An 11,508-nucleotide genomic window follows, 5' to 3' on the forward strand; every position below is an offset into this window, starting at 1 on the left:
CTTCTTCACCAGTTGATGTTCCAACATTGAAACAAATGGAAATTAATGATCAAGCCGGATAGAGCTCATCAAGATGCTATTCTGTAAAAATGTACATACCGCCTTTACTTCGATTATATCTATATTATATCCTTGGTATAGCTCGATGTCATCATCGTAGTGAAGATTATACTGTAGTAGTTTAGTCTTATCTTCTCTGAAGTATATTATTGCATGTCCAAGGGAAGAATTCACAACCCTTACTAGAATAGTAACCCAATCAAGACAAGCATATTCACGACATTCAAACTATAAGCAAATCTGCCCATGTCACACATCGATAGACCGCTTTTGTGTGAGCGTTGACGACTGACGCCTAAACCTCTGGCCCAACTTTCTCCTCTGCTTATCAGATCCGACAACCGCGGGGAATCAAAAGGGGCCGCACCACCACCATAAAATCTCTTGATTTTGCTCCAGTAGCACCTTCCATACCCATATCTCCAAAATGACAGACCCTCGTACCGACTATAAAGAAATCTACATCCAGGTAAGTCTTCAAGTCACGCACATACAGCCATAACGTGTCTGCCCCTCTAACGCAGTTTAGATGATGACGAATCTCGGCAACGCATACACTACATTCGGTCCTAAGTCACCACAATTTCAGAGTATTGCGGAAATGGTCAAGGAGTTCATGAGACGTGTTGAGAAAGACATGGAGGAACGCAATTGTCGCGATCTTGATGATACCTTGAGCTCTGCTATGGAGTTCTTGAAGATTGGGGAAGGACCGTGAAATGGACTATGAGATGGGGATGGAGGGCTCGAACTTCTGGTTATCGGTATGAATTTGACGACCTTCTGAGTCTTTGTTCATGGGAAGAGTCTATGTCTTGACAGGCGTATTGTATGGCTGCTTAGTTGGATGCGCCCTCATGTATTATGCTACGATGTTCTACGAATACCCTACAGATTTTGAGGGTTTTCAATACAGGCGCAGTGGTAGATGAGTGAAGATATACGAGCCTCTTGCCTCATTGTATTCGCGGCTCTCGTTGTATTTCGTTCCAGAAATTAGCATCGCTATATAGTATTCCAGATAGTCGGCCTTGCGTGATAAGCAAGAAATATTGTGGACTATGCGGACGGGATCATCTATCTGCCCTGTCTGCCACATGTTGAATCCAAGTCTAGCTGCTGAAAATGGGTCCCTTCTCTTTCGCTTCCAGAATTGAGCCGTGAAAGGTAGATCTTACATATTATATTGCGCATGCACAACTAGAACATGCATGGGAAAGCATGTGAACCAAACCAGAATGGAAACTCTCCCCCGGCCTTTTCCTCCGTGTGAAGCAAAGGCAACCCAAACACCCCGTTTTTGCTCCGGCCAACAAAATATGGAACGAAATGGCTACCAGGAAAACCATGCAACGACAAAACTCCGTAGTCCATGCATTCGTAAGACGTAATGACGCTTTTTGCGTCACAGCAAGCACGCCGAATCGGAAAAGAAATGTACGACGCGGTCAGGCTCTATCGGCGCGTATATGGCGTTGTCCTGGGGATGGCGCTGTAAAATGGCCCGATTACCCCGCGGCTGAGCAAGCGCGGGCATCACTTGGTTGAAAATCGTGGACATGTGAGTCCGACCTGAAAATTGAGGCTCAGTCTATTAGAGGCTTCTTTTGATTGCCGACAATGGCCACACCCAGATGACGAAGAGCATTGGGATCGCTGGGCCGCACGATGGAAGGAAGTGGCAGCATGGGATTATCTGGATTAATATGAACCGCTTCGCGGGCAGCCTGTTCGATAGCATCCATCTCCTCTTTGCAACCGGCATGATCAAGAGGACAGACAACTATGGGCTGTCGAATGACGATATCTCTGGCGGACGTCAAGTGGGCCTGAAGATTGTTAGCCAAAGTCACACGACTGCACCTGCAAGATGGGAAGACGAACCTTCACTGTCAGGTAGTATTCGATCTTATAAAGGCTCGCCGTAGTCGTAAACCCAGTCACAGCGTAAGCCGGAAAAGCCATATCGCTTCTGGGGAGAATGCCCTTGGAATCTCGAAGATCCTTGGCAGGAAATACTAGACCCAGATTTGTCAAAAAGCCTGACGGGGGTAGCTTAACCCCAATCGGCTCTGTCCTCTTCGTTAAGGTCCTCACTTTCCGCTGTGGCTCATCACCTTCATGGTTGTAGATGATCTCCTCGTCGATCCCAACCGTGATCTTATTTATCGTGACTTTCCTGGCTTTGCCTATCCAGTCGAGATTGGGCGATAGTTTCACGTAAACGCTCACCGGGTCAAGGGGACCGTAAGACCACCGGGGCAAGGATATGCCCAAGGTGACCAGATGGTCTGACACCCTTTCCGCCGACTCGGGACGGTTGTACATTCCAAATGTGGAGAGTGTGTCATATCGGGAGATGGGAACCGGGAATGTGTATTTTCGCTGATCCGAATGACCCTGTTGGACCATGACCACTATTTCATAGAATGTCTCTGCGGTGCGACTAGGGAGTTGCAAACTGGCGGGTGGAACTCTTCTCGAGGCATCTGGCCCTCCGCGCCCAAATGGAATGAAAAGGACGAAGGGCAAATCCATTGATATCACTTCCTCGTACTCTCGACCCGCTGGGCAGCGGAAGAGGAGCATCTCCTTGCCCACAATATCGGTGATCTCTTTCCTAGGGGGCGCAAGATGCTTCTTTGTCACGGAATCGGCGGAGGGATGTATTGTCTCACGTCGATGAAGGGATATGGTGACGAGGGACACATTGACGGGAGCTGTGATGCCGACGCTAGGCCTGATCTCAACCTTGCCTTCGATACGTGGCTTCTGGAGGTCAGCAATGGCTGTATGCATCGAAGATAGAGTAGATAACAGTTGGTCCTCACCATTGTTGCAGATATACCGGGGTAGCCGATCAGAAAATGGCCATTCGGCGGCCCCGACACTCGCACGAAGGCGGCCATGCTGAGAGCACTGCTACCGCACCACCATGGGCACGCGGCGGGTGAGAGGGATGCGCCCCGGGGATTCTGCGGAGAATATGCGACCTCGATGAGCTATAGATCGGCGGTAATCTCATAGAGAAGCCGAATATCGTGAGCAAATCCCGCTTAATAGCGCTGCACCCAAGGTATTGTGAGGGCGCAGTTGCGGTACACCCCTCTCGTTGCTATGGAACGTGAAGTTCGGACCAAGTCTGGGCGAGGCTAGGCGATTACGGCTTAGGGTGCGGGCGGCGTCAGACAGGAATTCGGAAGCGGCAAAGGAGGGAAAACGGGGGTAGAGTCGAAAGATGCTGGAAAGGGAGAGGAAGCCGGTGGTGAAGCAATCGAGGGTTGTTTACAAGCGCTGATGTGGGGAGGGGAGAAGGTGATGGGGACCATCTGCGGCGGCTAAGCAAGTTAAGTTCCCAGCGGCAGCCACGGAACTACTTGAACTTGACCTCTTCCCCGACCCTGGTCAGGCCAGCCAGCCGCGATCCTTTTGCTCAGTACGGAGTATACAAGGAACTTACTAACTCCCCACTAACTCATCACCAATTCATGCCCCTTGTCATACCATCTTAGTATCACTACCTGCAGTGCATTCTGTCCTCGGAGACAGCTGATGACACATATCAACTTCTTTTAGAGTCATTCCACTAATGATTGGGCTCTCCACTAGGCAGAACATTTTAATTTATTGATCGTCATTCATTTATCAACAATTGGGGCTTGGATGATGATTATGCAGCGTGAAACGACGAAGCCATTCTGGGCGGCAAATCGATTGCATACAGCCTTGGTTGCCGCCTGGACGATTAATCATCCTTCTGTACAGCAAACGCACCCTGGATAGTACATTCCTAGCTAGCCGCTCCCGAATGTGTTCCATATGAGCTCTTATCAATCTGCTCACAGTAGACTCGATTAGATCAAATCTCAAGTCTCATGCATTCTCTGTTATATAGAGCTGGGTCGCTGCCCATGCGCTGATCCATACTTGGATGGATTCCACTTGGAGCTCCCCTGCAAAAAGCGGTCAATCGTGTGCCTCCCGCCCTGCAGGTCTGCTCTTATCAATGATGCCATGTGACTGACCCATACTGGCGATAAGCAGGTACCTACTTTTAAGTAGACTCTCCATTAGGGATTATCAATCACAGCCACGGAATTTCTATAGACCATGTTGAATAGTGACGAAGGCATGTTGTTGATATTATCAGCAGCCAAAACAAAGCAGGTAAAATCAGTAGTTTATCGATGTACTAGAATGGTAGATAAACGACAGATTACTGCATCATAGTGGCACGCGCAGTTTCACCTTTAAATGTGATCTTCTACAAGATATTCTCATCGAACCACCGAAGTGGATACTCCCTCAGAATCCGACCAAGGCCCTTGGTCAGCTGCAGGCCGGGAGGCTACTTCGTCCACGGACTTCAGGTACCACTATCTACCCCGCAATGTAAGCCTGCTGATTGGCCACGTGAGGAACATGCAGACAGGCTGACTAGCTGGATGGTTCTATATCCAGTCAAGTATATAATAAGTTAAATATTACTCCAGCATACCTTTAAGCAGGCATGAAAGACGAACTTGGGCTGGTGTTCCAGGGGTGATAGTACTGGATTGGGGTTGGTGGAAGTAAATCCGGTAGCGGCGGTTGCCATGTGCAACAAGCATGATGACATCGTCTCCCCCACACTCTCAACCAGGCCTGGCCCAGACGTAGTCCTGGATTTTCCTTCAGCCTGGACTCTTCTCATTAAACTGCTGCACATCATCTACATACCCTCTGATAGCGGACGCTATTTCATCAAAGTCACAAAATGCCTCCCTCTCGTCGCCGCGGTGGCAATACTGCCGCCACCCGTTCAAACCAGGCGACCTTATCGTTCGGCTCCAAGTCCAGAGTCACGAAGCCATCAGCAGCGCCATCTACACGCTCTCAGAAAGCCAAAGATCTCGACCTGATTGATACTACTCGATCGAGTACACCATCCGTTGAAGATGTGTCCGAAGCAGAACAGGCCTCTGTTACTCCCACGGAGCCTTCGCAACCCCATGTGGCAGAGCTTGCCGTAAGGAAGCAGGCTCAGACAGAGATTCAACAACCACGATCAGAAGAGGATGCTAAGGCGGAAAAGATTACCGAAAGGCAGCTGCAGCAGTACTGGAAGAAGGAAGAAGCAAAGAGACAAGGGCCCAGAGGTGAGTGACACGCCCCAGTCAGGCATCTCCTGTGACAAGTACGCTGATCATCTCCACTAGTTCACCAGGAGGGCCTCGAGCTACGAGAGAAGATTCTGCGCAACTTCGACCTCTCAAGCCAGTACGGGGTAGGTCTGACTCTATTCATATACCTCATGTTCTTTTGAGCTGACCTTATATTGGTGTAGCCTTGCATTGGAATTGCTCGACTGAAGCGGTGGAGACGTGCGCATATGCTGGGCCTCAATCCTCCCATTGAGGTGTTGGCCGTGTTGTTGAAACCGGACGATACCACTAAACAGAGAGCGTATATTGACGAGTTGATGTCTTGAGCATCGGCTTGGTGGGACCCTGCAATTATATATTTCTGTCCCATGGAACAACGGGGGATAGATTTGGGAGTATGGGTGTTTGTTGGACGGGCGTTTGGGAGAACTCTGCGCATACCCTTTGGATTACTATTGTTGAATGACCTACACTACTTTGATTGCCAACCTCCGTCTTCTCCCAGTCAACTCTCTTGATCTGCAGACACTGTGGAACACAAGTAGCCACTCAAACTACGCACAAACACGGAGGTAATATAATCAAGGTACATACGCAAGCCGTTGGACTACAGGCTGGGCGAAGTATATTTTTAGTGACTCCTAAACGCCACTCGAGCAACCTTTGATCCGCAGCAGCTGTGAAGTTGAACCTGACCACGCTGAGCACACGACAGGAGTGGCTGGTCGCACAGTATCTCACAAAGAGGGTGGATGCTTCCGCGTAAAGGACCCGAAGATGTCTAGGCTCCGAAGACGTTGCGCTTGAGCTCTTTTTACTCGGTTGGTCAGACAAAAAAGCCCCTTTCAGTGCTACCAAACCCTTGGTTTTCATATCACTGTCCTACGGGACGTTCACTGCAAGCTCCCCTCGACATGTCCAAGAAGCTCCTGCATTAGCCGATCTACGCTCAGAGAAGGAGGGGGCGCTATAACTGGACCTCAAGGCTGCTAGGGATTGCCTTTGATGCATTCGCATTGCACCAAATGACTGCATGATTCTGCAGTTCGTCTCCAAGCTCCATAGCTGACATCTGTCGCTGAATTTTGCGATTAGTCAAGTCTTCTCCCCCTTTTTTTGGTCGTACCCTGACAACAGACACCATTGAGATTACAACAGAATTTGATTTGGATGGTCCCAACATAGTATGACACCGACTGTCACCCGCTATGGACAGAAATCTGCGTGTCGCCACGAACTACGTGCAATCTTACCCGTCCTACGTCGCATTTTGCTCATTCGGCAATGATCTCCGTCTATATACACGTCCTTTCATGAACAACCCAGCGCATAGTTCAAGAAAGGGATGGATCAAACTTGTAAGACATATGGTTGATTGGACGTGCGCATTGGAAGATGGTCTTTGCCCGATCACTCCAAACGGCCGGAGGTTCCTACATGGGTTGTGCATCGCCCACCCCATGTCCATAATTCTGAAATGAAAACGGGGCAATCCGATATGCCTCAATGGGAACATTATATGCATGTGATACCGGCTTCAATGTTCCGTGAAACGGTGGCACAAGCTTATAAGAAGTAAGGCCCTCCGCTCATAAGTCTTCTCTGACCACTTGTCTGGCAACTATCGTTCGTCGCTCCTCAGGCTACGCTTAAGTTCTTCTCAACGCAATCTACAACTTCAAATAATAGAAAGCCAAGTTCCTCAACAATGCAGCTATTTAACGCACTTTTTGTTCTGCTCGCTAGCACCCTTGCTACTGCACAGCTCCCAAATATCCCTTCATGCTCTGTAAGCTTTAACGTCCAGCTGATGGGATTAACCTGACTGACATTACAACTTGTCTCTTAGATAAACTGCTTCATCAGTGCATTCGAGCGTGATGGATGTTCACAGTTGACAGACTTTGCTTGCCATTGCCAGAAGCCTGATCTGCCTACCACCATATCTCCCTGCGTCCAAAGATCATGCAACGTTGCCGACCAGTCTGGTATAAGCCAACCCATTCCCTACGGACTGGACGGGACTAATAATTCGCCAGCCGTATCTAGTGAAGTTGTCCGACAATGTTCCATCGCGGGCCATCCCATCTCTATCCCACCGGTGGGCGGTGGTCTTGAGACTACGACCTTGTCCATGCCTAGGACCTCCACCACGGATTCCGGCGCTGTCTCCTCCAGCGCTGCATCAGCGACCCTCCCGACGGTATCCTCCTCTGGTGCCGCATCATCGTCTAAGGTGTCGCATTCCTCGTCCGCATCTACTTCAGCTTCGGCATCTAGCTCCCACGCTCCTTCAACTCCAGGCTCACACAGTCAGTCCGGTCATGGATCGTCCACGCCATCTCCATCCTCTCCTCTTTCAACTGGCTCTGCATCTACTGTCAAGGCGGGTGTAGCTGGGGCTATAGTCATTGCTGCAGCTGCAGTGTGCGTGCTATAGACAAACCTACGGTGTAGCAAGGCAGACTATTGGAACCTTCTGAGGAGTATGAGAAGTGTATAGCATGTCTCTCCTTCTGCTATGTTCGCTACCGGTGATCTCTTTTGGGTACTTTTCGGCTGTTATTCTTATTTTGATTCTACTGGGTACACGGCCATGTGGACTACTACTGAACTCCGTCCATGCCTCTACATGGTTTTAATATCACTGATTTCCTGTGCAAGAAAAAGCTCTCAATTGACCCTAAACGTTATTGCTTATAATGCATAATCCAGTATCCCTTTTTCTTAATTCGTACTTCCTAAGCCAGCAAAGTTAGCAGTGCAATGGAACGTGCAGGCTATCACTCTGACCCAGCCAGGTCCGGAACACAACTACGAACCACATCCAATTGAATGCACACCGACTGCACCAAGTACTCACACGTAAATGAGCCCGGCAACACTCAATACGAGAAGAAACCTCCAAAGATGACAACATTAACTGCATGAAACTCGTAAACGACGGTAAACGACCATACAGTAGCTCCAACCCGAGCATACATAAACGAGCAGATCCCCCCGAGCTCCTGTCATCCTTTCTTCTTTCTCTCCCAACCAACCGAGACCTGCTAAACAACACAACTCCATCAACTCCATAAGAATATAGCAGACCTCTGAGACTCCTTCTTTCTTTCGATCCTTAACTCCCTTTACTCCACGCTCAAGACCCAACAGGAAAGAAAACTTCAACGCCAGACAAGAGACAACTTTTCACGAGACGCGAAACTCGCTGTCAGTCAGCTACCACTCTCCCCAATCGGGACTGGGGAGGTGGTAGCTGACTGACAGGGCGAGACCTTCAGTCAGTCACTCCTGAACGAACGACGAAGTTGAATGCCCATGACCCTCCTCCTGTTCGACAGCATCGTCATGGCCGTCGCAGACAACGTTCTCCCAGAAGGCTTGGATGGCCTCATAGTCACAGTCGTCGTCCAGGCTAGTTGAAGTGTCGGCGTCGTATCCAGGGTCGCAGGGGTCATTAGCTGCTATATCCTGGTCGATGTCGTTGTTGTTGCTTTCGCTGTTCGTGAGTGCTTCATTACCCCATTAGCATCATGGTTTATCACTAACTGAACGCCCACTACTTCTAGGAAACGTACTCTGATCCACATGGTCGACATTACCCTCGTCACAATCGGTGCCCGACACAGAGGAGATCTCAGTCTCAGCCATAGCTGTTGCGAGATCCTCCATAGTTGTCTGATCGTACCCAGTCACCTGGGCACTCTGGTCACCCAGCCCCTGGACATGATCCTGATCCTGAGCGGGAGCAGCCTGATTGACCGGCAAAGCCGGGGAAACCGGAGACGACACAGGAGCCGCAGTCGAGACAGGGACAGGCCACATCAGAAGGACGATACCGTCGTCAGGTTCACCATCAGTAGCATTGGGATGAGCGAGCTGCAGGATGAATTCTCTCGACGAGTTGGAAAGAATGGACGATGCAGTCGACATCGAGCTGACGGCACTTTGCGGAGGAGACGACGACTCTGGAGACGGGACCTCAGTACCGGCGCTGGCGCGGGCGGTAGTAGTAGGTGCGATGATGGTTGTGTCGATCTTCAGGGCCGGTCTATTGGGCTTGTTATGGTTGTCATTATTTTCTCTGTCATGAGGATGATCAGACGACGAAGCCATGGTTGCTGCGATTCTCTCGTCAGGTTTCTGATTATCCTCTTCCTTTTTCTTTGATGTCTCTCTTACTATTGTATCCCAGCTCCCAGCGGCAGCGATCTTGCCTGTGGATTTTGCTTGTGGTACATGGTCAGTTTTCTATGTTTTTTTTTCTCCTCTTCACTGAGCGAGAAGGAACTCCCGGAATGACTGCTGTCATCACTTACTGGATTCGAGATGATTAGTCGTTCTGTTCTGTCGATAGCGAAAATCGTATCTTTGAACTTCTGTTGTGAGAACGCGTATGGTGTGATAACGCCGAGAGAACGAAGAGTCCGTAATGGAAGATGTGTTGTTGTGAGCAAGTATACATTACGCGGTCGATGTATGTATGGATCTGGGCAGGACGAGGGCCAGTGAATGCGAGTTTTCAAGCTGAGCCAGCATCTTTGTGTGTTAGAGTGTGAGACTGGTATTGAATGTGAGTGGGCATTCGCTTGCTGTTTCGTTGTTGGGTGAGTGGGTTCACAGTTGTGTTAATGTAGAAAGAGTACGTAGATGTGCTGGTTTCTTCGTTCCGGCTTGATTGGGTTTTTAGGGGAGAGGTGTTGATGAGTGGGGTTGATCTAAGTTGGCTATACTGAATGATTATATGATGATATATGTTTTTGGTTTATTAATGTTGTCTCTAGTAGTTTGTGATGAGTTGACCGCTCAGGAATGGTACAGGTAGTGTGTTGATGGAGATTGCTACTATATCCGCGCTGCAATATATTATTTATCCTAGATGCTAAAATGTACATGTTCCACTCTATCTATCGCTTTGCATTCAGATTACGCTAATGTTGCTAAATGAAGACCTCGTTATGTCAAGCATGAGGAAGATGCTGAAAAGAGAAACAAGAGAAGATGTAAATGAGACTTATGGGACCCATAGCCGGACATAGCCTGCAACGTCCTGGCGGCATGTCACACAATTTCCAAAGTTATTCATCGCAAGACTGACACGGCAATCTTCGCAAATACAGAGACACCGACATGGCCAGGTGATGATGGACCGTGGGTTGGTCTGGCAAATGACGCATGGCGGCCCGCTAGGACCAAGACCCGAGGCGCCCGATTCCCACGTCTGCTCGTCTGTGCTTCGAGCGGATGACATCTCGGCTCTTCGCGAAAGGATGAGGTTTTCGAGAAGCTCAGCTTCTTCCTCGGAGGTAGGCTTGCGCTTGCCGTTAGTAGATTCATATGTGGAAGGCCGTGCCAATCGTGAGCTTAGCAAAATTTGGGCTCGGTCGCGTTCAACGTGCTTCTGGAACTGCCGACGGGTCATTATCCGACCCTCACGGCCGGCAGCCAGGTGAGCAGACAATATGCGCGCTTCGTGCCTGCTTTCTTGATCGCGAGGATCCAGCAGTCGTGCCAAGGCGCCGATATCCACGAGCGGTTCATGAGCCGGAGTACTTTCTCGGGAGAAACGACCTGGAAAGGGGTCTTCTTGAGTGGGAGTGCGACGGCCGTCGGATTCGTACCCTTCCCACTCGGAGTCGGCCGTTGTCGACATCGATATGACGCTCGTGGTGTCTTCCCAATCACCAACAGACGGTGTATAGTCAGAGGTCTGGTCCTGATTGCCCCAGGAGCCTCCCACTTTCCACCAACCGTAGAGTTTCTCATCAAGCCGGCGTTCATCGGATTCCTCCCAGCCAGCGGCCTGATTCCTTTCTCTTTTCCGCATCTCTCTTTCTACATCGAATTCATGATCGTCAGGCAGCTCTAAAACTCCATCATCTGTCAAAATCCAAAAGTCTAGAGTATCCATGCGGTTGCCCTTTCTCTTCTTCTGCGAGTCCTTTGGTGACCCTACCGCGGATTTCAACCACTGTGGGCGGGCAGTTATGCCCATCCGGGAAAGAAGCTTGTCCAAACCGTAAGAAATCCACTTCAGGACGAGATAGAAGATGCCGCGGAAGAAGGCGAACCCATGGTAACATCGAACCACGCCCCTGAAGGTACCCACACCGCCTGCATCATTCTGCGGACGAACAGGCCTGGAGCCTGGCTTGGGCTTCTCGATCTTCTTTTCGCGCGAGTATCCGCTCTCCCATTCCACGGTTGACTCGGGAATATCGAAGTCTAACTCCCCATTCTCAGAGCACATATCCCCGGAAGGGTCACTGCGAAGGTTCCAAGATGACTGCTTGCGAATGAG

General features: G+C 49.8%; 6 protein-coding genes across 6 annotated transcripts; 3 read left to right on the plus strand and 3 right to left on the minus strand.

The window, feature by feature from the left end:
* Positions 1-487: 487 nt before the first annotated feature.
* Positions 488-778, plus strand: An11g00730 (hypothetical protein; the record flags this gene model as incomplete). Its single annotated transcript, XM_001394040.1, has 2 exons — positions 488-529; positions 590-778. 2 exons carry the CDS (start codon positions 488-490, stop codon positions 776-778), a joined length of 231 nt encoding a protein of 76 aa, XP_001394077.1.
* An 868-nt stretch (positions 779-1,646) lies between these two features.
* An11g00740 (uncharacterized protein) lies at positions 1,647-2,969 on the minus strand (the record flags this gene model as incomplete). Its single annotated transcript, XM_001394041.3, has 3 exons — positions 1,647-1,889; positions 1,945-2,829; positions 2,892-2,969. 3 exons carry the CDS (start codon positions 2,967-2,969, stop codon positions 1,647-1,649), a joined length of 1,206 nt encoding a protein of 401 aa, XP_001394078.1.
* A 1,847-nt stretch (positions 2,970-4,816) lies between these two features.
* An11g00742 (uncharacterized protein) lies at positions 4,817-5,530 on the plus strand (the record flags this gene model as incomplete). Its single annotated transcript, XM_059750019.1, has 3 exons — positions 4,817-5,198; positions 5,286-5,326; positions 5,387-5,530. 3 exons carry the CDS (start codon positions 4,817-4,819, stop codon positions 5,528-5,530), a joined length of 567 nt encoding a protein of 188 aa, XP_059601521.1.
* A 1,382-nt stretch (positions 5,531-6,912) lies between these two features.
* Positions 6,913-7,644, plus strand: An11g00744 (uncharacterized protein; the record flags this gene model as incomplete). Its single annotated transcript, XM_059750020.1, has 2 exons — positions 6,913-6,993; positions 7,054-7,644. The coding sequence occupies 2 exons, from the start codon at positions 6,913-6,915 to the stop codon at positions 7,642-7,644; spliced, it is 672 nt and encodes a 223-aa protein (XP_059601522.1).
* A 315-nt stretch (positions 7,645-7,959) lies between these two features.
* An11g00746 (hypothetical protein) lies at positions 7,960-9,672 on the minus strand (the record flags this gene model as incomplete). The annotated part of the gene is made up of 3 exons (XM_059750022.1): positions 7,960-8,324; positions 8,753-9,458; positions 9,628-9,672. The coding sequence occupies 3 exons, from the start codon at positions 9,670-9,672 to the stop codon at positions 7,960-7,962; spliced, it is 1,116 nt and encodes a 371-aa protein (XP_059601523.1).
* Positions 9,673-10,221: 549 nt separating this feature from the next.
* An11g00748 (uncharacterized protein) lies at positions 10,222-11,508 on the minus strand (the record flags this gene model as incomplete). The annotated part of the gene is made up of 1 exon (XM_003188785.2): positions 10,222-11,508. A coding segment is annotated over one exon (1,287 nt), but the record flags the coding sequence as incomplete, so codon positions are not given.

This window comes from Aspergillus niger, assembly GCF_000002855.4.
Source record: "Aspergillus niger supercontig An11".
NCBI classification, from domain to species: Eukaryota; Fungi; Ascomycota; class Eurotiomycetes; order Eurotiales; family Aspergillaceae; genus Aspergillus; species Aspergillus niger.